This window comes from Oncorhynchus mykiss, chromosome 22 (genome assembly GCF_057628025.1).
Source record: "Oncorhynchus mykiss isolate SJ-2025 chromosome 22, ASM5762802v1, whole genome shotgun sequence".
Taxonomy (NCBI): domain Eukaryota; kingdom Metazoa; phylum Chordata; class Actinopteri; order Salmoniformes; family Salmonidae; genus Oncorhynchus; species Oncorhynchus mykiss.
Genome location: NC_143043.1, coordinates 43086510 through 43112126, shown reverse-complemented (window position 1 = coordinate 43112126; position 25617 = coordinate 43086510). Strand labels below are relative to the sequence as shown.

At 43.0% G+C, this 25617-nt stretch overlaps 2 protein-coding genes and 1 pseudogene across 51 annotated transcripts in view; 2 read left to right on the top strand and 1 right to left on the bottom strand.

The window, feature by feature from the left end:
- LOC110501832 (1-phosphatidylinositol 3-phosphate 5-kinase) overlaps nt 1-14825 on the bottom strand; it is a 38303-nt gene extending 23478 nt beyond the window's left edge. For 2 of the 50 annotated variants that reach the window (XR_016490638.1, XM_036959244.2), the window contains exons 1-11: nt 14622-14825; nt 11069-11253; nt 9443-9604; nt 8973-8999; nt 8258-8367; nt 5592-5763; nt 4786-4996; nt 3591-3698; nt 2590-2616; nt 2294-2383; nt 372-510 (exon numbers count right to left, since the gene is read on the bottom strand). Coding sequence is in view for 43 of the 50 variants with exons in the window: in XM_036959244.2 (XP_036815139.2) it covers nt 372-510; nt 2294-2383; nt 2590-2616; nt 3591-3698; nt 4786-4996; nt 5592-5763; nt 8258-8367; nt 8973-8999; nt 9443-9604; nt 11069-11253; nt 14622-14677 (1287 nt within the window). In the remaining 7 variants the exon portion in view is untranslated. Of the gene's footprint in view, nt 1-371; nt 511-2293; nt 2384-2589; nt 2617-3590; nt 3699-4749; nt 4997-5591; nt 5764-8257; nt 8368-8972; nt 9000-9442; nt 9605-11068; nt 11276-12089; nt 12171-12885; nt 12949-13548 lie in introns of those variants that run through there. The other 48 variants (XR_016490643.1, XM_036959248.2, XR_016490639.1 and 45 more) reach the window with 42 other exon arrangements.
- A 1254-nt stretch (nt 14826-16079) lies between these two features.
- Nucleotides 16080-17677, top strand: LOC149972866 (uncharacterized; annotated as a pseudogene).
- On the top strand, nt 17503-24990 carry LOC110501831 (uncharacterized). The gene is made up of 6 exons (XM_021579670.3): nt 17503-19939; nt 20321-20411; nt 20927-21004; nt 23847-23934; nt 24155-24267; nt 24541-24990. The coding sequence occupies exons 1-6, from the start codon at nt 19839-19841 to the stop codon at nt 24586-24588; spliced, it is 519 nt and encodes a 172-aa protein (XP_021435345.3). The 5' UTR covers nt 17503-19838; the 3' UTR covers nt 24589-24990.
- The last annotated feature ends 627 nt before the right edge of the window (nt 24991-25617 follow it).

Below are 25617 nucleotides of genomic sequence, written 5' to 3'. Positions count from 1 at the left end.
GATGGAGAGGGAGAGCGTAAGGACAAGATGGAGAGGGAGAGCGTAAGGACAAGATGGAGAGGGAGAGCGTAAGGACAAGATGGAGAGGGAGAGCGTAAGGACAAGATGGAGAGGGAGAGCGTAAGGACAAGATGGAGAGGGAGAGCGTAAGGACAAGATGGAGAGGGAGAGCGTAAGGACAAGATGGAGAGGGAGAGCGTAAGGACAAGATGGAGAGGGAGAGCGTAAGGACAAGATGGAGAGGGAGAGCGTAAGGACAGGATGGAAAGAGGGAGAGCGTAAGGACAGGATGTAAAGAGGGAGAGAGTGAGAGAAAGGGATACAGAGATCAATAGAAGGGGAAAGAGGAAAGTAAAGAAAGAGATCCTTACCAGCAGTATCTTCCTCTCCTCTTCACTGTGGTCTGGTTTGGGCATGGTCCTACTGGTCTGGGGGCTCACTAAGCTGTCATAGGAGGGCACCATGGAGGAGCCAGACCGGTCCAGGGACAGGTTGGTCACACTGGCTGACCTGGATATGACAGGGATGGCATTACAGGACCTGCAGGGCATTCTGCACCCTATTTCTCCGAGTATGTGTGTGTGCATGTGGGGGAGAAACCTTGAACTTCGCATTCCAAAATCATAGGCATTAATATGGGGTTGGTCCCCCTTTGCTGCTATAACAGCCTCCACTCTTCTGGGAAGGCTTTCCACTAGATGTTGGAACATTTCTTCAAGGACTTGCTTCCATTCAGCCACAAGAGCATTAGTGAGGTCGGCACTGATTTTGTTGGGTGATGAGGCCTGACTCGCAGTCGGCGCTCTAATTTATCCTGAAGCTGTTCAATGGGGTTGAGGTCAGGGCTCTGTGCCGGGCAGTCAAGTTCTTCTACATCGATCTCGTCAAACCATTTCTGTATGGAACTCGCTTTGTGCACGGGGCCATTGTCATGCTGAAACAGGAAAGGGCCTCTCACAAACTGTTGCCACAAAGTTGGAAGCACAGAATCGTCTAGAATGTCATTGTATGCTGTAGCGTTAAGATGTCCCTTCACTGGAACTAAGGGGCTCAAACCATGAAAAACAGCCCGACCATTTTTCCTCCTCCAACAAACTTTACAGTTGGCACTATGCATTGGGACAGGCAGCATTCTTCTGGCATCCACCAAACCCAGATTCGTTCATCGGACCAGATGGTGAAGTGTGGTTTATCACTCCAGAGAATGTGTTTCCACTGCTCCAGAGTTATATGGTGGCGAGCTTTACTCCAGCCGACGCTTGGCATCCCACATGGTGATCTAACACAGAACCCAAACCAGCTGCACCATCGTGCATAAATGTATTTTGTCCCCCCACACCAAACACGATCACGACACGCAGGTTAAAATATCAAAACAAACTCTGAACCAATGACATTAATTTGGGGACAGGTCGAAAAGCATTAAACATGTATGGCAATTTAGCTAGTTAGCTTGCACTTGCTAGCTAATTTGTCCTATTTAGCTAGCTTGCTGTTGCTAGCTAATTTGTCCTGGGATATAAACATTGAGTTGTTATTTTACCTGAAATGCACAAGGTCCTCTACTCCGACAATTAATCCACACATAAAACTGACAACTGAATCGTTTCTTGTCATCTCTCCTCCTTCCAGGCTTTTTCATCTTTGAACTTATATGATGATCGCATCTACACTTTCATAGTATTACCACGACAACCGGCAAAACAGTTCATCTTTCAATCACCCACGTGGGTATAACCAATGAGGAGATGGCACGTGCTTCTATAAACCAATGAGAAGATGGGAGAGGCAGGACTTGCAGCGCGATCTGCGTCAGAAATATAAAGGAGTTCTATTTTAGCCTTTGGCAACGCAGACGCTCGTTGGCGTGCGTGAGCAGTGTGCGTGCAATAATTGAATAACATGGATTTCTACATTTATTTTGCAACGCTCGCGACGTGTCCGGTCTGGTCAGCATGTTAGGCTTGTGTGAGGCTGCTTGGCCACGGAAACCCGTTTCATGAAGCTCCCAACGAACTGCTCTTGTGCTGACATTGTTTCCAGAGGCAGTTTGGAACTAGGTAGTGAGTGTTGCAACGATTGAATACACCTGTCAGCAATGGGAGTGGCTAAAATAGCTGAATCCACTAATTTTAATGGGTGTCCACATACTTTTGTAGATATAACGTACGTCTCTCTCGGTAGGGTGCACCATCAGAGAACAGGGCTCCAAAATACAAGCCCTGAACAGAGTTGGGAAAAAACTAGCTGTAAAAGGGTTCGGGAAAAATATGGACCAAAAGCAGACACTCACCGCTTCCTTATTGGGGACTTGCCTCCATCCTCTTGAAGCCCAGTCAGTCTAGAATTCATACCTCTGCTCTGAGACTCCTGGTGAATCAAACTGTCACACACGCAAACTAATTCATACCTGAACTAAATCATTTGACTTTGACGTCCATGTAACACTACAGTCACTAGCTATGGTAGACGTATGCAGAAGTGTCAATATGGCAGGGCTCGAAGGGTAAGGCTCAACTCAAAAGTAAAAGAAAGCCAAGAAAGCCAAAACTGTTACAAGCTAGCCATATGAACAACAGCAGGACTCACTTCTTTCTTATCCCAATCTCAGTGTTTCTACACCAGGAGAGAAAGGGACAAATAGTTTCTTTGAGACATGTCGTTAGGAGCAAGAGTATCACACTGATGATTGGATCAAAGCGAGTCACGTGGTTTAATGGGATGGAATGTTATTAGCTCAAAGCGAGGCACGTGGTTTAATGGGATGGAATGTTATTAGCTCAAAGCGAGGCACGTGGTTTAATGGAATGGAATGTTATTAGCTCAAAGCGAGGCACGTGGTTTAATGGGATGGAATGTTATTAGCTCAAAGCGAGGCACGTGGTTTAATGGGATGGAATGTTATTAGCTCAAAGCGAGGCATGTGGTTTAATGGGATGGAATGTTATTAGCTCAAAGCGAGGCACGTGGTTTAATGGAATGGAATGTTATTAGCTCAAAGCGAGGCATGTGGTTTAATGGGATGGAATGTTATTAGCTCAAAGCGAGGCATGTGGTTTAATGGGATGGAATGTTATTAGCTCAAAGCGAGGCACGTGGTTTAATGGAATGGAATGTTATTAGCTCAAAGCGAGGCACGTGGTTTAATGGGATGGAATGTTATTAGCTCAAAGCGAGGCACGTGGTTTAATGGGATGGAATGTTATTAGCTCAAAGCGAGGCATGTGGTTTAATGGGATGGAATGTTATTAGCTCAAAGCGAGGCACGTGGTTTAATGGAATGGAATGTTATTAGCTCAAAGCGAGGCATGTGGTTTAATGGGATGGAATGTTATTAGCTCAAAGCGAGGCACGTGGTTTAATGGGATGGAATGTTGCTAGTGGTAATCAATTACACAATAGCATGCGTTCTCTGACAAAATCAAACAAGGTCTGCCTTTGAAAAACACAACCCCAATTTCTTTTCATAATTTGCTTGTTTTTTGCATTGACAATTTATGATTATAAAATGAATCAGAAAAATTGCTGAGAGATGGTTTTCAATAAAAGACATCCAATGAAAGTGGACCATACTGGAAGAAAGAACCCACCCATTATACAGGGGAAGAAAATGACAGGCGGAGGGGAGTGGGCAGGGAGGGAGAGGACATGGGGGGTGAAGAGCGCCTAGTGTGTCTCTCTCCTCTGTCTCTTCAACTCTGCATTTGAAGGAAAAGACAAAGATGAGAGTAGGAATACACAGAGAGAAACATGGAGGCTATACACAGAGGAAAACATGGAGGCTATACACAGAGAGAAACATGGAGGCTATACACAGAGAAACATGGAGGCTATACACAGAGGAAAACATGGAGGCTATACACAGAGGAAAACATGGAGGCTATACACAGAGGAAAACATGGAGGCTATACACAGAGGAAAACATGGAGGCTATACACAGAGAAACATGGAGGCTATACACAGAGAAACATGGAGGCTATACACAGAGGAAAACATGGAGGCTATACACAGAGGAAAACATGGAGGCTATACACAGAGAAACATGGAGGCTATACACAGAGAAACATGGAGGCTATACACAGAGGAAAACATGGAGGCTATACACAGAGGAAAACATGGAGGCTATACACAGAGGAAAACATGGAGGCTATACACAGAGGAAAACATGGAGGCTATACACAGAGGAAAACATGGAGGCTATACACAGAGGAAAACATGGAGGCTATACACAGAGGAAAACATGGAGGCTATACACAGAGAGAAACATGGAGGCTATACACAGAGGAAAACATGGAGGCTATACACAGAGAGAAACATGGAGGCTATACACAGAGGAAAACATGGAGGCTATACACAGAGAGAAACATGGAGGCTATACACAGAGAGAAACATGGAGGCAATACACAGAGAGTAACATGGAGGTTATACACAGAGAGTAACATGGAGGCTATACACAGAGAGAAACATGGAGGACATACACAGAGAGTAACATGGAGGCTATACACAGAGAGAAACATGGAGGACATACACAGAGAGAAAGAAAACACTGAGAAAAAAGGTGAGGAGGGGAACAAATAGATGACTGGAAGTTGATGCGAAGGAGGAGTGCATGCATCTTTTGTATGAGGGGAACGGAACGGGATGATTGACTGGGGTCCATGCGAGGGAGGTGTGCATGCCGTAGAGATTTAATAACATGTTATTGTATATTGATCTATTTAATTCTGTGGGGCATGCATGGTTCCTCACAGAGGTTCCTCTGTTCTCTGCCTCCTCTTAGTTCACCTCTGCCAGGCCAGGTCCTCCTCTAGGAAGATGTTACGGCTGGACTTGCGTCCTCCAACCGGGGTGCGAGGCTCGCTGGGTTCCAGGATGCAGACGGAGCTGACGGAGGAGTCAGACAGAGCAGACAGGTCCTCTCCAATGGAGCCAGAATCTGCAGACTGGGAGTAGCTCAGAGCGATCTTACGGCAGTAGGTGCAGGCCCGCAGGTCTCCTACACACAGTAACAATGGAGGGAGGGATGAAGAGAAGAGGATAGGAGAGAGAGAGGAGAGGAGAGAGATAGGTAGGTGCAATGGAGGAAGGGAAAGAGACCGAGAGAGGGGAGGAGTCAGTGAGAGGAAGAGCAGGTCCTGCTATGAGCTAGGATGGAGGCAGTATTGTGGTTACTGTGGTGTGGTCACTGCATGGCATGGTTAGGTCACATCACAGCATCAAAGACCGTCAAACAGGTCTCAGATTCTCACATCACAGCAATGTTCAGGGATATTTCAAACAAGGTGTGCTCAAACACTACTGGTCAACCAGTCAACTTACCCAAAATCCAACTTTGCTAACACACACAACCACGGCAGAAAACACACACACACCATGCTGAGTGCCCATAGGACTCTGTGTATACATATCCCCAGAGGTAGACCTCCTAGTGTTTCCTGCAACACATCTAACAATGCATTGAATTCAAACTGGAGTTTAAACCAGTAGGGCCTGTGGTCTTTAACACACTGTGGACCCTGCTTTGGGAACAACTTTCGGGGCTATCCCCCCCCACGCAATCCTGTGAGCCTCCCCCTCCCCAAAGCACTCACCCGTGTAGCCCATAAACTTGCCAGGGATTTCCTGGTTGCAGCAGCGGCTGCAGAAGATCTGTCCGCAGAGCCGACAGTGGTGTCGGCGGCGGAAGGTGGTGAACTTCTCGTTGCAGTCGTAGCACTCTTTACACTGACTGTCTGGCATCCAGTACTGCTTCAGGTCACTGTCCTGCAACCAATCCCAGAGGTTTGTAATGCGTCATGAGCCGGGACTTCTTTATGTATCTATTCTAATAACAACGGTGTTGTCAGACTCCAGCCACCCTAGACATAGAATGTTCTCTCTGCTACCGCACGGCAAGCGGTACCGGAGCGCCAAGTCTAGGTCCAAGAGGCTTCTAAACAGCTTCTACCCCCAAGCCATAAGACTCCTAAACAGCTAGTCAAATGGTTACCCAGACTTTTTTTTTTTTTTTGTGGAATTTTCTTAAAACTGCATTGTTGGTTAAGGTCTTGTAAGTAAGCATTTCACTGTAAGATGTACACCTGGTGTATTCAGCGCATGTGTCAAAGTTTGATTTGATTTTCTGAAGACGTCTTATTAAAGTATACGAAAACTGTTTCACTGAAATCAAACGGTCAGATGAAACAATAACCACCTCCTTTTGAAGAATAAGAGGGGTCTTAACATGCTGTCCTATATTTGGAACAGTTGCCTGTGTGTGTGACTGATTGTTAGCTAGGTTATATTACTCTAAATAAAAACAATCTGCAGTAGAGCAATGGTGAGTAAAACAACAGTGTGACGTGAGGTACAATAACCAACAACAGTGTGACGTGAGGTACAATAAACAACAACAGTGTGACGGGAGGTACAATAAACAACAACAGTGTGACGGGAGGTACAATAAACAACAACAGTGTGACGGGAGGTACAATAAACAACAACAGTGTGACGTGAGGTACAATACACAACAACAGTGTGACGTGAGGTACAATAAACAACAACAGTGTGACGTGAGGTACAATAAACAACAACAGTGTGACGGGAGGTACAATAAACAACAACAGTGTGACGGGAGGTACAATAAACAACAACAGTGTGACGGGAGGTACAATAAACAACAACAGTGTGACGTGAGGTACAATACACAACAACAGTGTGACGTGAGGTACAATAAACAACAACAGTGTGACGTGAGGTACAATAACCAACAACAGTGTGACGTGAGGTACAATAACCAACAACAGTGTGACGTGAGGTACAATACACAACAACAGTGTGACATGAGGTACAATAAACAACAACAGTGTGACGTGAGGTACAATAACCAACAACAGTGTGACGTGAGGTACAATAACCAACAACAGTGTGACGTGAGGTACAATACACAACAACAGTGTGACGTGAGGTACAGTAAACAACAGCAGTGTGACGTGAGGTACAATAACCAACAACAGTGTGAGGTACACTACACAACAACAGTGTGACGTGAGGTACAATAACCAACAGTGTGACGTGAGGTACAATAACCAACAACAGTGTGACGTGAGGTACAATAACCAACAACAGTGTGACGTGAGGTACAATAAACAACAGCAGTGTGACGTGAGGTACAATAACCAACAGCAGTGTGACGTGAGGTACAATAAACAACAACAGTGAGCCGTGAGGTACAATAAACAACAACAGTGTGACGTACAATAAACAACAACAGTGTGACGTGAGGTACAATAAACAACAGTGTGACGTGAGGTACAATAAACAACAACAGTGTGACGTGAGGTACAATAAACAACAACAGTGTGACGTGAGGTACAATAACCAACAACAGTGTGACGTGAGGTACAATAACCAACAACAGTGTGACGTGAGGTACAATAAACAACAACAGTGTGACGTGAGGTACAATAAACAACAACAGTGTGACGTGAGGTACAATAACCAACAACAGTGTGACGTGAGGTACAATAAACAACAACAGTGTGACGTGAGGTACAATAAACAACAACAGTGTGACGTGAGGTACAATAAACAACAACAGTGTGACGTGAGGTACAATAACCAACAACAGTGTGACGTGAGGTACAATAACCAACAACAGTGTGACGTGAGGTACAATAAACAACAACAGTGTGACGTGAGGTACAATAACCAACAACAGTGTGAGGTACAATACACAACAACAGTGTGACGTGAGGTACAATAACCAACAACAGTGTGACGTGAGGTACAATAACCAACAACAGTGTGACGTGAGGTACAATAACCAACAACAGTGTGACGTGAGGTACAATAACCAACAACAGTGTGACGTGAGGTACAATAAACAACAGCAGTGTGACGTGAGGTACAATAACCAACAGTGTGACGTGAGGTACAATAACCAACAACAGTGTGACGTGAGGTACAATAAACAACAACAGTGTGACGTGAGGTACAATAAACAACAACAGTGTGACGTGAGGTACAATAAACAACAGCAGTGTGACGTGAGGTACAATAACCAACAACAGTGTGACGTGAGGTACAATAAACAACAGCAGTGTGACGTGAGGTACAATAAACAACAGCAACTGTGTAATGATGTGATGGGCTACTTGGCGTGATGGGCCAATGGGCTACTTGGCGTGATGGACTACTTGGCGTGATGGCTTAATGAGTTAATGGAGTGATGGCTTAATGAGTTAATGGGGTGATGGGGTAATGGCATGATAGATACCTGGCTCTTTCCCTCCATGATCTCCTTGAGTCTTTTCAGAGCAGTGCGGAGCTGAACAGCCGTACGGGGGTCGTGAGTGCTCAGGGGGGTTTCTGGTTTCCTACGGCCCTCTAGGAGCACACATGGTGCAAACATTCAGCATACACTTCATAAAACACACTGCACCTAACCACGCAAATGTTCCCTTTTCATGCAAATGAAATGCAGAAAGGTAAAGGAGGGAGACAGAGAGCACCTTCTATACCTCTCTAAAGAGACTGTAGGCTATAGTCCAATATGGGCTTGGAAATGTACAATAAAATGTCTACAAGGATTTACTTTTGATAATGGCAGGTTAGTTTAAAAAGGACTGCACAACGGCACAACAGAAGCTTACCGGTATATCAGTTCCATAAACTTGGCTCTAGTGAACAATTATGGTTCATATGAATACAATTAAAAACAGATACCGCAATTAAGTAAGAAACATAAAAGGGAGCATGTTAGTTCTTATATCATTATGCAAAAACACACAACTTTCCAAATATCAGTGTTGGCAACAAACCAACACGAGAAGGCACTTCATCGACACATGCCAAAATATATTTCAATCAACCAAACACACAAAACCACTCAGGTGCTTGGGTTAGCCAGCCACTCTGAAAGCAGGTTGTTAAAATCAGGCGCAAAACCATTTTGGAGATCTTCTCAAACACACAGTATAGAAGGCCCTCACCCTGACCCGGCCATAATGGCCAGTCCACTGCAAAAAGAAAAGACATACATCAGCGTTTTGAATGGATGTCAGGCTACTCACATCGTCCATTATTCTTAGCGCCTCTCTATGTAAAACGAATGTCAATGTCAAGAAGGTCTATCCTTCACAGCTATACAAAACAACTGTGGGGTAAAATAAGAAGTAGTCCAAACACACAGTCCATCCTCTCCTCTAAACTTGACTAGGGAGTCACCTCTTAGGTGTAATTACGACTAGTCACGTCAATTTGCTAAGGATGAAACTGATACTTTCACCATCATTGTCAGGTCAGAGATCATGCAATCAACTCAAAATGTAAACGTTTTAAAGAGCCACTGTTGGAAGAGGATAGGTTGGCTTACAACTGTGAAACAACTGCAGCACTGGACATACAGTGTATGTGTCCCTCCTGTGGCCCTAGTATGAGTAAGAATGTGTGTGTGTGTTACCTGAGGCGGTGGATGTTCTACGGAGCAGGTTGGGGTGTTGTTTGCTATGGGTCCCAGAGCCGTGGATGGAATGTGCTGGGCTGGTCCAGCTCCTACGCTCCCCAGTGGTTGACGTCAAAGCCACATCCGGTTTCTCTGTCACCGAGGGAGGCCGCCCCTCCTCTGTACACACAGACCAATCACAACGGGTCATTTAAGGTCAATAAAGTTCATTGAAACATCATCACACCTACCCATGATGACAAAGCTGTGTACTTTAGTATGACATTTGGAGTCTTTATAAAATGCCATACTACAAACCATACCATACCAACCATACTACAAACATGACAATGCTTTATACATCTGTAGTATTCTTATCCAAAAACAACCTTTGTTGTGTTAAGTCGGTACTCCTATTTTAGCAATACAAAGATCACTTTAAATAAAATGAATATTTTAGTGTTTTAAAAAATATATAAAAACTGACATTTAACCTTTATTTAACTAGGCAAGTCAGTTAAGAACAAATTCTTATTTACAATGACTGCCTAACCGGCCAAACCTGGACAACGCTGGGCCAGTTGTGCACCGCACGATGGGACTCCCAATCATGGCCGGTTGTGATACAGCCTGGATTCGAACCAGGGTGTCTGTAATGACGTCTCTAGCACTGAGACGCAGTGCCTTAGACCGCTGCGCCACTCAGGAGTATGTTGTGTCTAATAAGAGCAGCGAAACACGGCGACTGTATACATTGCTGTTGCTGTCAAGAACATGCTCTCTCTTCTAATCCAATCAGAATTGAATCGCCAATTATCTTATAATAACAGAGAAATGTAAAGAATATGAATACTGTGCATAGAATATTTGGTCCTGTTTTATTTGAAGTGCATCTTATGAAGGCTTCAATACCACTGCATACATGGGTCACAAATCATCTATAACTGTATTTCATGCCATATAAAAGATGAACAAATGTGAACAAATAAATTGATGATTATGTCACACAGTTATGCCACATTATGAATCTTTATAGAGCATGATATAAGATTATAGATGATTTGTGAAGCATCTATGTAGTGCTTATGAAGCCTATATGAATGTTTTATGATGTGAGCAGAGCTCTGCTGCCTTGGTGAGGGGCCTGCCAGTGAGGGCAGGGCCTGAAGAGAGGGAGACACATGATGGCCCATGTGGTTGAAAGGCCCCCTCCTGGCACCTAGACAACATTCTATCACATTACCTCACAAGACATGGGTTCTGATCTGGGCTGCATTCCGTTCCATTCTGCTTCCTCAAAGTAATTTTGACTGTAAACCAGGCTGGTAGTCAAGGCTACAGAAGTAACTTTCCCTGCATTCTAGGGGACAGTACATGAGCCTTGACTGTACAGTACTGCAAATTATAGGCTGCTATAGGCTACACAAAATGAGAAATAACAAGAAGAGCAGTGTGACAAAACTACATTAAGTTATTAATAAACTTCCTTGTGGTTAATAGAGAATTTGCTGGACTCTGACTCAGTCACTGTCTTGTCTCTTCATCGTAATGCATAGGCTTACTAGAAGATGAACATTTAAAAAGACTGTCAGGTCAACCATCTCAAAACAATATGTGTGTGTGTGTGTGAACTTGGTAAATGACCTTTATTGAAGCGGAACAGGTTGACGAAGGAGCTGTAGGCTGATCGGAGCGGAGGCTCGTCCTGCTCTGGAGTCAGGGGTTTGAAGTGTGTCAGGTGAGATGGGCTGCCAGGGGAGATGGGAGGCTTCACACTGCAATCCAGTGTAGAGGAGGAGGATTTGTCCTCAGCCTCCATGTCACTGCTCCTGTTGGAAAGACAAATGATCTCTTGGTGATACCAGAACATTGTGGTCACGTCATGGTGATCCCCTGCTTGATCGTGTGATAACAACTAGGCCTAAACAACTAGGCCTAAACAGTGCCATTGCTTACTTGACTTTTATTTTTAATTTAAACCTTTATTTAACTAGGCAAGTCAGTTAAGAACACGTTCTTATTTACAATGACGGCCTACAAAAAGGCAAAAGGCCTCCTGCGGGCACGGGGGCTATATATATATATATATATATATATGACAAAACACACATCACGACAAGGCTACAATTTCATTGATATTCAAACCATTACTTTTGATCAGTTTTACCTGTGGTTTGTTCTAAATAAGTCTTGTCCTCAGTAGTTTAACTGGGCTGTGAGTTGTTCGTTTGAAGCTGATACCTCAGCTATTTAGCGTTCAGTTCCTCTGTTTCTCCTTTCAGACACTTATCATCATACACATTTTAGTCCCTTTCTTGTGAACCAACCCCATAAACAGAACTACTGTTCTTACTATTCCCCATGAAATGATGTTCCATCTTCTAGTGCAGTGAAACAACTTCACCACTTATGCTCGACTTCAATTGAATCTGTCACAGCAACAGCATATTATGCATAAACTTTGTTTATAAACTACAGTACTCAGAAACATAGTGATTTTATTTGACCATGGAAAAGAAGCGACTGCAAATATACAGCAATGCTGGTTTGATGGAATTACACCGATAGCTTACTAGGTAGAACATAATACTAAGGAACTGATTGAGTGCAAAACGTCCCAGAGTAGTAGTGGTTGTGTTGTGAACCGCATGTTTCTCAGGCTTACCCTCACAGGAGGCACATGATTCTTCTCACTCTCCCCCTACTTTGTAATAGAGCAAACAGGAAGGAAGGCAGAGGCATTAGCCTATAAGCAGAAAGGGAATAAAGTGGGATAGAATAGAATTTATTCGATTTGTGCTGAGTTTTTGACACTTCTAGAGCTTGGTTCTAAGGTTCTAACTGCAAAAAGGTGATTAGGAGATAACTGGCTTTAAAGATCCAAATCCTCATTGTTTTGAATGGTGTCAACAATTTGTATGTTGTATTGTTGTGAACGTAACAACATGAATTTGGGTATTTAGAGTACTATAAAAGTAGAGAACATTGAACTGAACAAGGTCCTTGCAAACAGTAGCATTGACGGACAAGAGTACAACTGCAGGCGACCCTACCACGATCCAGGAATGCAAACCAACACCAGTTTATATCTGTTTGAGTGTAAATACAGTACAACATGGTTATTTCTGTATACTGTCAAAGTCGAAACTAGTCATCCAATGTATATTTCTCTCTTCACGTAATGGTGTTCAAAGGCAAGAACACGTGATTTAGACTAGCCTACTTAGTTGATCATTTGTCCTATTCAAGTTAAGTCAACAACAAGCATCAACTACCACTGAGCTGAGGAACGTATCACTGCATAAATTCAGAACATGCAAATTAGACAACAAAAATACTGTTTGATAAAAACGACGGAATTTGTACTTGCAATAAATGTAGTATATGACTTTTGCTGTTTTCGTCATCAAACGAAGATAAACGGTTGCTCTTAACAGCAGTAAAATAAGTAGCAACGTTACCACTTGTGGAGGGATGGACCGGAGGAAAATGACAACCTCCCTCACCAGTATGTTTTCCACCATGTCATGTGACCACTAACGGTAAGACCTATAATGACAGCTGAGAAAGCTAATGCCGCGTTCACATGCTAGTCAGAACTAGGAAACTCTGACATGTCCGACTTGATACCTGGTTGTAGTTATACACATGCCGCGTTCAACCTCACACTGCTTCAGCTTAGGAGGCAACTGTGATAATGTGTATAAACTAGCTACATTTCCATACTGTTTGCGTATTGCTAATACTGCTAGCTAACTGACTATTGTTAAAAGTAACGTTAACACCTGTGGTAACAACTAACTAACGTTTGTTATCATCGCCATGCAAGAAGACAAACATAAATAAACCCACCAATAACCACTGCAAATAAGTACCATGCAGATCAAAATATATTAACTTAATTACTCAGATAGCTACAGTAGTAGCCGAACAGACTCTAAAGCTTGCCCAAGAATGTTAGCGTCTATGGATGGGGTACTGTACATCTCGTGAGCCAGCTTTCTGATTACATGTGCCTGGCGAATCAGTGAGCTAGCTAGCAAAATAGTAGGCCCACCGAAGTTAGATAACTGAAGGAGGAGTGAACGCTCAGAACTGAATTTCCACAAAATAACACTAATTACCTGTGTGTTGGACTCCTTGTACATCCCTGTAAGAATACAGTTAATGAGGTAAATTCCTGCGAAGTGGAGTAGGTACCCTATCTTCCCAAAAGCACAGTGACCCCCGAGCCAGACAGGACGAGTCGAGGGTCGATTGAACTGTTGTGATCACGAGACAAGGCTGCGCCCACTTCTTCTTCTTTGTTGGGTTTTACGGCAGAATGAAAATAACAGATCCCAAAATACAAAAATTATGTGGATAAAAATACTCAAATTGTACTGACTACCATGTCATCACTCAACAAGCTCCTTGCCTCTATGGTTAAAATCAATAATCCATGTCTGATCCCTACACAGGCTAAGGAGCCTGGGAGAGCGTCAAATCATCCCTGGCCATCCCTACTGCCTCTGATCTGGCGGAATCACTAAACACAAATGATTCGATTGTAAATTATATCTGAGTGTTGGAGTGTGCCCCTGACTATCCGTAAATACAAAACAAGAAAATTGTGCCGTCTGGTTTAATTAATATAAGCAATTTGAAATGACTTATACTTAAGAATATGTTTGCAATTACATGTACTTTTGATACTTTTACTCAAGTAGTATTTTACTGGGTGACTTTCCCTTTTACTTGAGTTATTTTCTATTAAGGTATCTTTACTTTTACTCAAGTATGACAATCGGGTACTTTTCCACCACTGGCTGTGAATTCCTGAAACCCCAGATACTTTACTGCAGCAGTCACAATAATATCCCATTTCTTTGACTTCCATGCTATTTGAGCAGTGCAGTTTATCACAGTTGTAATGAACTCCACAAAAAAATCCACTTTCTCTTAGTTGACAAACATTCACAATGGACTGTGGTGCATCCACAACCATCTATAAAACACTAGTTTCACTTTCTCAATTCTGACGACTTCATCAATTCACATGAAGATTATTTCAAGCACTTTCAGAAAACATTGACATTAGTGCGGAAACTTCAGTATAGCTGAGTCTGTTACTGGTGGAACATTGTTAGCTCCCTTTAATTTTGAAATAAATTAGTTTATTCAGAGCATTGCTTGAGTTAAGGCAAATGTAACCAACCTGGGCCTGGCTATTCTGTTGTTGAAGGCCCGGAGCCAGGAGCGCACAGAGTCCATATCTATGACAGCTGTCTCTCAATTGACTTCAAAGAGTGAATTAATTCTAAACAATAACTCTTCCAGTCAGCCCTTCTATAATACAACCATGATACATCGCAGCCTTTTGCTATGTGACTGTCACGTGAACTCAGTTCATAGTCATCCTTGACTGCCTCAAAGGAAATGAGTCATATGGGTTAATGATTCCGTGCTTTCAACTATTGACTGTTGAGTGGTTTGTAGTTATTCTTTATAGTATACAGTCTATGGGCCCATTACCAAACACAACAGGTGAGTATAGACGGGCTGCATAAACAAAGACCAAACCTTTTTTGACAAATTTTAAACACAGTGGAAAGCATGATTATTTTATGAATAATACAGTCTATCATTGTACACAAGTAACAGTATGATGTGTTTTATAGTGTATAAAAGGGGAATGCCGAAACTGCGCAATGCACACACTCTATTTGCAGACTCAAGCACAACCAGCTGGTGGGGTAGAGAGGGATTCTGAGCCCATCACTTTGAATAAGAAATAGTGTGATCTACATTTGGCCCATAAACGGGTCACTTATTTAGAGGTGCTCTTCGTAACAGTATCAGTCTATTTTATCACAGACTTCAGTGCTAGTTTATGACATACAATCATGGTCATTGTTGACAAGTGAACTTCATATATCCTTTTACAGATTCTCATCTTGAAAGTCCTCCAATGCAAAACTTTGGATCCCTTGGAAAGGACTGTGCATCTCTCCTCTGATGAAAGGGCTGTGGACCGCTGCCCTAATGAAAGGGCTGTGGATCTCTGTTCTGATGAAAGGGCTGTGGATCTCTGTTCTGATGAAAGGGCTGTGGATCTCTGTTCTGATGAAAGGGCTGTGGACCTCTGTTCTGATGAAAGGGCTGTGGACCTCTGTTTTGATGAAAGGGCTGTGGATCTCTCCTCTGATGAAAGGGCTGTGGATCTCTGTTCTGATGAAAGGGCTGTGGACCCCTGTTCTGATGAAAGGGCTGTGGACCTCTGTTCTGATGAAAGGGCTGTGGACCTCTGTTCTGATGAAAGGGATGTGGACCTCTGTTCTGATGAAAGAGATGTGGACCTCTGTTCTAATGAAAGGGATGTGGACCTCTGCTCTGATGAAAGGGATGTGGACCTCTGCTCTGATGAAAGGGATATGGGCCTCTGCTCTGATGAAAGGGCTGTGGACCTCTGTTCTGATGAAAGGGATGTGGACCTCTGTTCCAATGAAAGGGATGTGGACCTCTGCTCTGATGAAAGGGATGTGGACCTCTGCTCTGATGAAAGGGATGTGGACCTCTGTTCTGATGAAAATGTAAGTCGTCTTTCAGCATTAAGGGAAAGGGAAAGGGGGATACCTAGTCCGTTGTACAACTGAATGCCTTTATCTGAAATGTGTCTTCCGCATTTAACCCAACTCCTCTGAATCAGAGAGGTGCAGGGGTCTACTTAATCGACATCCACGTCTGGTTATTGACAATTTTAAGAACTCACCTTTATTATTATCTTACAGAAAGCATGAATAAGATGGAGCAGCCAGTGGACAATACTTTGAAATCATCCCAAAAGAGAACATCCCAATAGTTCAGTAGCCTAAACGATGAGTGGTCAAGGATTTATTTCAACACTGGACTTGACTCTATCCCAGCAGTCTTGCCCTCCATTGTCTCCACAACTAATAATCTACAGCCCTCTGGTGCTGATAAAGTTTTGGATCATCCAAACAGCTTAAAGATGGAGACCACATTGGAGAAGCTGAGAAGACCACCGTCAACAATGACACAGAGATGGAGATAGCTACTGGGGACAACACTGCTGAAATCGTCACAGTGGAGACAAAGCCCAAGAAAACTGATAGGCCGAAAGAGCTGAAGACAAAAATCCCTTGTCTATTAGCAAAGGTTGGAAATAAGGACGGTGGCCGGGTTGGTGAGAATCTAGAGGTGAAGATGCGACGTCTTCCACAACGCCACGACACATGGACAACCCTACAGTGGAGAATGTAGAACACAGAGAAGAGGGTGTCATGAAGAACTCAGCCAGAGAGACAGAACCACTTGCTGTCTGCAGAAGGACTCATGTCTCCTCACACATCACCAAACAAAGAAAACCCACCAGAGAATCCCATAAAACAACACAAAAACGTTACAAAAAACTTTTGACCCAAGAACAACTTTTGTAGTCCCTCTCCAATCCAAATCCCATCGTAGTGTCTCACCTGACCCATTTCATGATTACCTTTTCGATTATCCTGAAGCTCAGAACTCTGTATTTAAATTAGACAGGGCAAACCCATTGGTCGTAGATGCCGCAGGGCACTAAAACTAAAGCTAAAGGTCACAAAAACTAAAGCTAAAGGTCGAAAGACTTTTGTGATATCACATATTGTGATTTCAAATGAGCCCACATCTAGAAAGGGCAAGAAAACATTCAGAGAAAGCAGTAAGACTAAAGCACAGCCTGTCATGGTGGACCATGAATTGCATATTGAGGCAGAAGATGATGCATTCATTCTGTCTCGGTCTATCATGGAAGAGGAGTCTCATTCTACTAAAGGGTGCACAGCCTATGTAGACATGGATGGCACACTGCCTGAATCCGGGGACACATCCTGCTCTTCCAGTGCTGCGAGACAGTCCACATCCCGGAGCAGTAAGAGACCTACCACAGTGAAGGGGACGTTTGTAGTCTCGGTGAACAGGGACACATCCTGCTCTTCCAGTGCTGCGAGACAGTCCACATCCCAGAGCAGTAAGAGACCTACCACAGTGAAGTGGACGTTTGTAGTCTCGGTGAACAGGGACACATCCTGCTCTTCCAGTGCTGCGAGACAGTCCACATCCCGGAGCAGTAAGAGACAAACCACAGTGAATGGGACGTTTGTAGTCTCGGTGAACAGGGACAGCTCCTCCGCGAATAGTACAATATTAGACAATGCATTCAAAGCTGGGACCGAGAGATTGAAAGACATCAGACTGTTAAATAGCCATCAGTAGCCGGCTACCACCCTATTACTCAACCCTGCACCTTATAGGCTGCTGCCCTATTTCCATAGACATGGAATCACTGGTCACTTAAATAATGGAACACTAGTCACTTGAATAATGTTTAAATACTGCTTTACTCATCTACTCATGTATACAGTATACTGTATTCTATTTTACTGTGTTTTAGTCAATGGCTCTCCAACATTGCTCGTCCTAATATTTATATATTTTTAACCCCATTCTTTTACTTTAGAGTTGTGTGTATTGTTGTGAATTGCTAGATATTACTGCACTGTTGGAGCTAGGAACACAAGGATTTAGCTACACCCGCAATAACATTTGCTAAATATGTGTATGGGACCAATAACATTGTATTTTATTTGATGCTTGGGCAGAAAAGCAGAAGTGCACTCCTACAGTGTATGACTTTGTCACTGAAGAACAAACAAATGGTCAGGGATGAAAGCATAGTGGAGCATCTCTCAGACCCAGATCACTGTCTAGCAGCTGGGCGCAAGACTACAGACTCTGTAGTTCAAGAAACTCAGGCCGCCTCTAAACGTGCATGGTTGGCAACCCAGGAAACTTGCAGAATATTCTGAGGATCCTAAAAGGCTTGTGTGTTGAGGAGTAAACGCCCCCATTGGACTCAGGTGACCCCACTACAGTTGCTGCGGAGCAAAAGACCAAGAAAGCCAGGAAAGAGCAGAGTGCCAAATCAAAGAAGAAGAATGGAAAGAAGGAGGACTCCGGTTCCCCTGTGAAGCAGAGGAAAAAGAGAATGAAAAGTAGCAACATTAAGTGGTCGCTGTCTCAGGGTGGAGGTTATTCTTTGTCCAGTGAGGCTATGGAGAGCCAGGGTAGTACATATGGAGCTTTGTCCAGTGAGGCTATGGAGAGCCAGGGTAGTACATATGGAGCTTTGTCCAGTGAGGCTATGGAGAGCCAGGGTAGTACATATAGAGCTTTGTCCAGTGAGGCTATGGAGAGCCAGGGTAGTACATATGGAGCTTTGTCCAGTGAGGCTATGGAGAGCCAGGGTAGTACATATAGAGCTTTGTCCAGTGAGGCTATGGAGAGCCAGGGTAGTACATATGGAGCTTTGTCCAGTGAGGCTATGGAGAGCCAGGGTAGTACATATGGAGCTTTGTCCAGTGAGGCTATGGAGAGCCAGGGTAGTACATATAGAGCTTTGTCCAGTGAGGCTATGGAGAGCCAGGGTAGTACATATAGAGCTTTGTCCAGTGAGGCTATGGAGAGCCAGGGTAGTACATATAGAGCTTTGTCCAGTGAGGCTATGGAGAGCCAGGGTAGTACATATAGAGCTTTGTCCAGTGAGGCTATGGAGAGCCAGGGTAGTACATATAGAGCTTTGTCCAGTGAGGCTATGGAGAGCCAGGGTAGTACATATGGAGCTTTGTCCAGTGAGGCTATGGAGAGCCAGGGTAGTACATATGGAGCTTTGTCCAGTGAGGCTATGGAGAGCCAGGGTAGTACATATGGAGCTTTGTCCAGTGAGGCTATGGAGAGCCAGGGTAGTACATATGGAGCTTTGTCCAGTGAGGCTATGGAGAGCCAGGGTAGTACATATAGAGCTTTGTCCAGTGAGGCTATGGAGAGCCAGGGTAGTACATATGGAGCTATTGCAACACAAAATGCAGAAGTGCAGCCGGTGGCGGAGCCCAACGTGTTGCAAGTCGTCACACACTCTGCCACTGAGGACAGCAGTGGAGCTTATGAAAGTATGTCTACATTTTGAAGCCCTCAGTCCAGACTTCAAAGGCAGCAGCTTTAAGCACCAGTCCAACCAGGGCCATAAAACCATAAGCAGAGACACTTTTGTGATGCCTACTAGTTTTAATGAATCCAGCAGAAATGGCAAGGCCTAAGTTTTTCCTGATTCCAGGATGATTGTGTCAAACAATTGATTTATCAGCCCCTTTTATTATATTAATGAAGGAATGAATACTTCAATAAGCCAACATGTAGATGTATAGTTTGATAATGTTTTTTAATGACTTGGGTCAATTAGCTATTGCATGGGTGTTCAACTCATCCTTAGATGACAGACTGTACCATCCAGCTAATTCACTGTATGGCTGTGTCATATTATGGTTAAGTGATGACCAATGCACCTCTCCTTTTGTTTCTAACATAATCTGGACCCGTGATGTTGGAGTTACTGACTGGAGTAGGCTGTTCAGCTGAGAGGATCGTGGTTTTATGTCTGCTCCCCTCTGCCTCTACTGTACACAGCCTTTCTACAGACAGGTGTGTTTTTAGGGTTCACTTGAAAGGTTGTTTGTGAATTTGTGCTACACTGCTATTTGGAGTAGTACTGCTATTCTTGGGTGTGTCCATTGCCGAGAATCCAGAATTTTGTATGTGTGTGGTGAGTACCGATTGCTTTACAATTAACGTCTTTCTTTGTAACAAATGTGGATTGAATGCATTGCTTCGAACGCCAATTTGATCATATCATTCCGGATTCGAATAAGATCCTATTTTACCAGGCACAGGCTACATAAAATATTACGTAAATCAACGGTGACCTACTTAGGTCAACATCTGATTTTGAAGATGAGTCGTGGAAAAAGGTTGCGAGGCCAAGGTTATAAATAAAACCTTGTTTGACTTTGTTGTTCCCTGTAGTGGAGTGGGTAGCCCAGGGTATAATGTGCAGTACCCCAACCTTCTTGAAAGAGAAGCAATGATCCTCTCTTCCTTCGCTGGGATGATCCTGGTGAGTAGCCGGGGAACTGAGGAAGACAGCGTGCCAGGGGCTTGGGAGTCTAACACGGTTCAGTCTGTTGTGTCAACGACCCTTAGACCTTTCCATTGTTACTTAAAGTACGATTTACCAGTTTCCAAAGAGGCGTTTGGCAGAGTTGGGGAGTCTACTACCACGGCTCAGTCCATAGTGTCAATGGTTCTGGGGCTGTGTGGTTCTGGGGCTGTTGGAACTGAATCTGATGGTTGTCTGTTGTATTTAATATGAGCTTTAGGTTAACCTCCTCCCTCGTAACTACACAGTGAATCGCCAGTCTCCATAGCCTTGCTACTCTGCGGCTAAACTTTGACTTAAGTCAGGTGCAACAGTATATACTTTATATTTCAAACTGGGCAGCATTACCTAGTCCATGACCTTTCCCCTGGGTTGACTATGTAATTGGCCCTTTAGGACTACTGTGATTTAACTGTTACTAACTATATTCCCCCTCTGCTCTAACCTCTGTTCTGCTGTTCTCTCTGATCCAGAATAGCTTGCCTGTAGAAGACATTCTAGCTCTCTACAGCACCAAACCATCTGCCGCTTACCTCCACCAGCATTCCAAGGTAGACTGAGTTAAGAATGCTGCACATTTCTCTCTCCTAGTGTTAGACTAGCCTACTTCTAGTAGAGCCTACTCCTAGTATAGCCTACTTCTAGTAGCCTACTCCTAGTATAGCCTACTCCTAGTATAGCCTATTCCTAGTAGAGCCTATTCCTAGTATAGCCTATTCCTAGTAGAGCCTATTCCTAGTAGAGCCTATTCCCAATAGAGCCTACTTCTAGTATAGCTTACTTCTAGTATAGCCTACTTATAGTAGAGCCTATTCCTAGTATTGCCTACTCCTGGTATAGTTTAATCCTGCAGCCTAGACATGTAGCCTAATCCTAGCATACCCTAATCTTATAGCCTAATCGTATAGCCTCATTTTAAAGCATAGTATATCCTAATCTCACAGCCTAGTATAGCCTAATTTTATAGCCCAGTATAGCCTAATCGTATAGCCTAGTATAGCCTAATCTTATAGCCTAGTATAGCCTAATCGTATAGCCTAGTATAGCCTAATCTTAAAGCCTAGTATAGCCTAATCGTATAGCCTAGTATAGCCTAATCTTATATCCTAGTATAGCCTAATCGTATAGCCTAGTATAGCCTAATCGTATAGCCTAGTATAGCCTAATCGTATAGCCTAGTATAGCCTAATCTTGTAGCCTAGTATAGCCTAATCGTATAGCCTAGTATAGCCTAATCGTATAGCCTAGTATAGCCTAATCGTATAGCCTAGTATAGCCTAATCGTATAGCCTAGTATAGCCTAATCTTATAGCCTAGTATAGCCTAATCTTACAGCCTAGTATAGCCTAATCGTATAGCCTAGTATAGCCTAATCTTATAGCCTAGTATAGCCTAATCTTACAGCCTAGTATAGCCTAATCTTACAGCCTAGCATAGCCTAATCGTATAGCCTAATCTTATAGCCTAATCGTATAGCCTAGTATAGCCTAATCTTATAGCCTAATTTTATAGCCTAGCATAGCCTAATCCTATAGCCTAATTTTATAGCCTAGTGTAGCCTAATCTTATAGCCTAATCTTATAGCCTAGTATAGCCTAATCATATAGCCTAATCATATAGCCTAATCTTATAGCCTAATTTTATAGCCTACTCTTATAGCCTAGTATAGCCTAATCTAATCAGGTGGCAGGGTAGTCTAGTGGTTAGAGCGTTGGGTTAGTAACCGGAAGGTTGCAAGTTCAAATCCCCAAGCTGACAAGGTACAAATCTGTCGTTCTGCAGTTAACCCACTAGGCTGTCATTGAAAATAAGAATTTGTTCTTAACTGACCTGCCTAGTTAAATAAAGGTGTTTTTTTTTTTAAATAGCCTAATCTTATAGCCTAATTTTATAGCCTAATTTTATAGCCTAGTATAGCCTAATCTTATAGCCTAATTTTATAGCCAAGTATAGCCTAATTTTATAGCCTAATCTTATAGCCTAATTTTATAGCCTAATTTTACAGCCCAATCGTATAGCCTAGTATAGCCCTAATTTTATAGCCTAATCTTATAGCCTAATCTTACAGCGTAGTATAGCCTATTTTATAGCCTAATCTTATAGCCTAATTTTATAGCCTAGTATAGCCTAATTTTATAGCCTAGTATAGCCTAATTTTATAGCCTAATTTTATAGCCTAATCTTATAGTCTAATTTTACAGCGTAGTATAGCCTAATGTTATAGCCTAATGTTATAGCCTAATCTTACAGCATAGTATAGCCTAATGTCATAGCCTAGTATATCGTAATTTTACAGCCTTGTATATCCTAATTTTACAGTCTTGTATATCCTAATTTTACAGCCTTGTATATCCTAATTTTACAGCCTTGTATATCCTAATTTTACAGCCTTTTATAGCCTAATTTTACAGCATAGTATAGCCTAATGTTATAGCCTAGTATATCCTAATTTTACAGCCGTGTATATCCTAATTTTACAGCCTTGTATATCCTAATTTTACAGCTTTGTATATCCTAATTTTACAGCCTTGTATATCCTAATTTTACAGCCTTGTATATCCTAATTTTACAGCCTTGTATAGCCTAATTTTATAACCTAGTATAGCCAAATGTTATAGCATAAACCTACAGGCTAAACTTTTCTTAAGTCTTCAATTATTTATTTTTTTACCTGTCTCCTCCCCTTCATCTACACTGTTTGACATGGATTTAACAAGTGACATCAATAAGGGATCATAGCTTTCACCTGGTCAGTCTGTCATGGTGTATAGCCTAATAATCCCTACAGCCTAGACATGTAGCCTAATCCTACAGCCTAGACATGTAGCCCAATCCTACAGCCTAGACATGTAGCCTAATCCTACAGCCTAGACATGTAGCCTAATCCTACAGCCTAGACATGTAGCCTAATCCTACAGCCTAGACGCATAGCTTAATCCTACAGCCTAGATATAGCCTATTCCTAATGTAGCCTAATCCTACAGCCTAGACGCATAGCTTAATCCTACAGCCTAGATATAGCCTATTCCTAATGTAGCTTAATCCTACAGCATAGACATGTAGCTTAATCATACAGCCTAGACATGTAGCTCAATCCTACAGCCTAGACATGTAGCCCAATCCTACAGTCTAGACATGTAGCCTAATCCTACAGACTAGACATATCTGTGTGGGAACAGAGTATAAGGGGTGTAAAATGTTGACTGAACATGTAGTTAGTAGGCCATCAGCCTCAGTGCAGTGTTATCTGGTCTGTAATGATCTGTGCTGCACTGGTGTCATGCAGTGCGACTCTGTATGTACACACTGTATGAATCACTGAATTATCAGACATTAATCAGCTATCAGATAGATTTTTATATTAAGGCTTTAAGACTTTGTCTGTTCCCACAGAGCAACATCGTTCATCCCTTTACCTTGTCCTACCACCTGTTTGCAATGCTGGGCTCGTTCAAGGCCGCGGACCACACCAGGAAGCATAGTATGTCTTTGTGTGTCTTTGTGTGTGTGTGTGTGTGTGTGTCAGCGCGTGTGTGTGTTCATCGAACACTACTATTCGTTAACACATCTCAACTATGCCAGTCTCCCTCTACCTCTCTCCCATCAGACTGTCCATTCCTTACTTGTGTTTACAGTATAAAACACATGATGTAAGAACCCAGACCCTGACCTGTAACTCCTCTGTGAACGCTCTCTTTCAGCCCAGAAGGTGAAGTGGTGGCTGTCTGTGCAGGGTAACGGAGGTGCTGCCCCTGCTGTACAGAGGGCCTTGGTGCAGTCCTCTTCCTCATCCACATATAACACCTTCCTCAGTGTGAGTGGCACTCATAGACAAATATTATATTTGCATATTGTTTATATAAATCATTGGTGACATGCATGCCATTTCAGCCCACAAAGCTTATGTTTCACACTTTCTGGCTCTGAGAAGACTTTACATGTAAAGCAGTAGTGAATTTGACCATTTCAACAAACATTCCAACTGTGTTATCAAGTTGAAAAATACTGTTGGACGGGACTCTAATGCTACCTTGTGTTTTGATCTGGAACTCCTGTTTACTGTCCGTGTTTTCTGTCCCCTGCACAGGTCAGTGGTGAGTCCTTAAAGGAACAAACAGGGCATTATGAAGGATAACAAGAATCTCTACATGATTAAGGAAATTCCTATCCTGCGTTATTATACTGTTATTACAGGGTATCAGTCCTCCAGTATGTTTATCATATCACTAGTGGTTTCCTCTAAGTATCATTCTAGTGTGTTATCATATCACTAGAGGTTTCCTCTTAGTATCAACCCTCCAGTGTGTTTATCATATCACTAGTGGTTTCCTCTAAGTATCACTCTAGTGTGTTATCATATCACTAGCGGTTTCCTCTAAGTATCAACCCCCCAGTGTGTTTATCATATCACTAGTGGTTTCCTCTATATCTGGGTTTACCCATCTGTAAGGAATCAAATGTTTCACTACACCATATACATTACTGTACAATTAATGTACACTCTGTAACAAATAAATATGTATTGCCTATGTGGAAAGCAGGCATATGTCCTGTGTTAAAGTGTTAATTATGTGAATATGGCGGTATGAGATGGTGGAACAGGTGCCGGGGTTTGGACATGAAGCTAGGGGTTAAGGTTAAGCCGGGGGTGTGGACATGAAGCTAGGGGTTAAGGTTAAGCCGGGGGTGTGGACATGAAGCTAGGGGTTAAGGTTAAGCCGGGGGTGTGGACATGAAGCTAGGGGTTAAGGTTAAGCCGGGGGTGTGGACATGAAGCTAGGGGTTAAGGTTAAGCCGGGGGTGTGGACATGAAGCTAGGGGTTAAGGTTAAGCCGAGGTGTGGACATGAAGCTAGGGGTTAAGGTTAAGCCGGGGGTGTGGACATGAAGCTAGGGGTTAAGGTTAAGCCGGGGTTTGGACATGAAGCTAGGGGTTAAGGTTAAGCCGGGGTGTGGACATGAAGCTGTGTTGTGTGACAAAACTGCACATTTTAGAGTGGCCTTCTATTGTCTCCAGCACATCAATCAATCAATCAAATGTATTTATAAAGCCCTTTTAACATCAGCCGATGTCACAAAGTGCTGTACAAAAACCTAGCCTAAAACCCCAAACAGCAAGCAATGCAGATGTAGAAGCACTGTGGCTAGGAAAAACTCCCTAGAAA

Coding starts and splice junctions, on each gene's coding strand:
- LOC110501831 (XM_021579670.3), top strand. CDS start 19,839: ATGTTGGAGTTACTGACTGGAGTAGGCTGTTCAGCTGAGAGGATCGTG. Junction 20,412..20,926: donor CCTTCGCTGGGATGATCCTG/GTGAGTAGCCGG, acceptor TCTCTGATCCAG/AATAGCTTGCCTGTAGAAGA. Junction 24,268..24,540: donor CATATAACACCTTCCTCAGT/GTGAGTGGCACT, acceptor TCCCCTGCACAG/GTCAGTGGTGAGTCCTTAAA.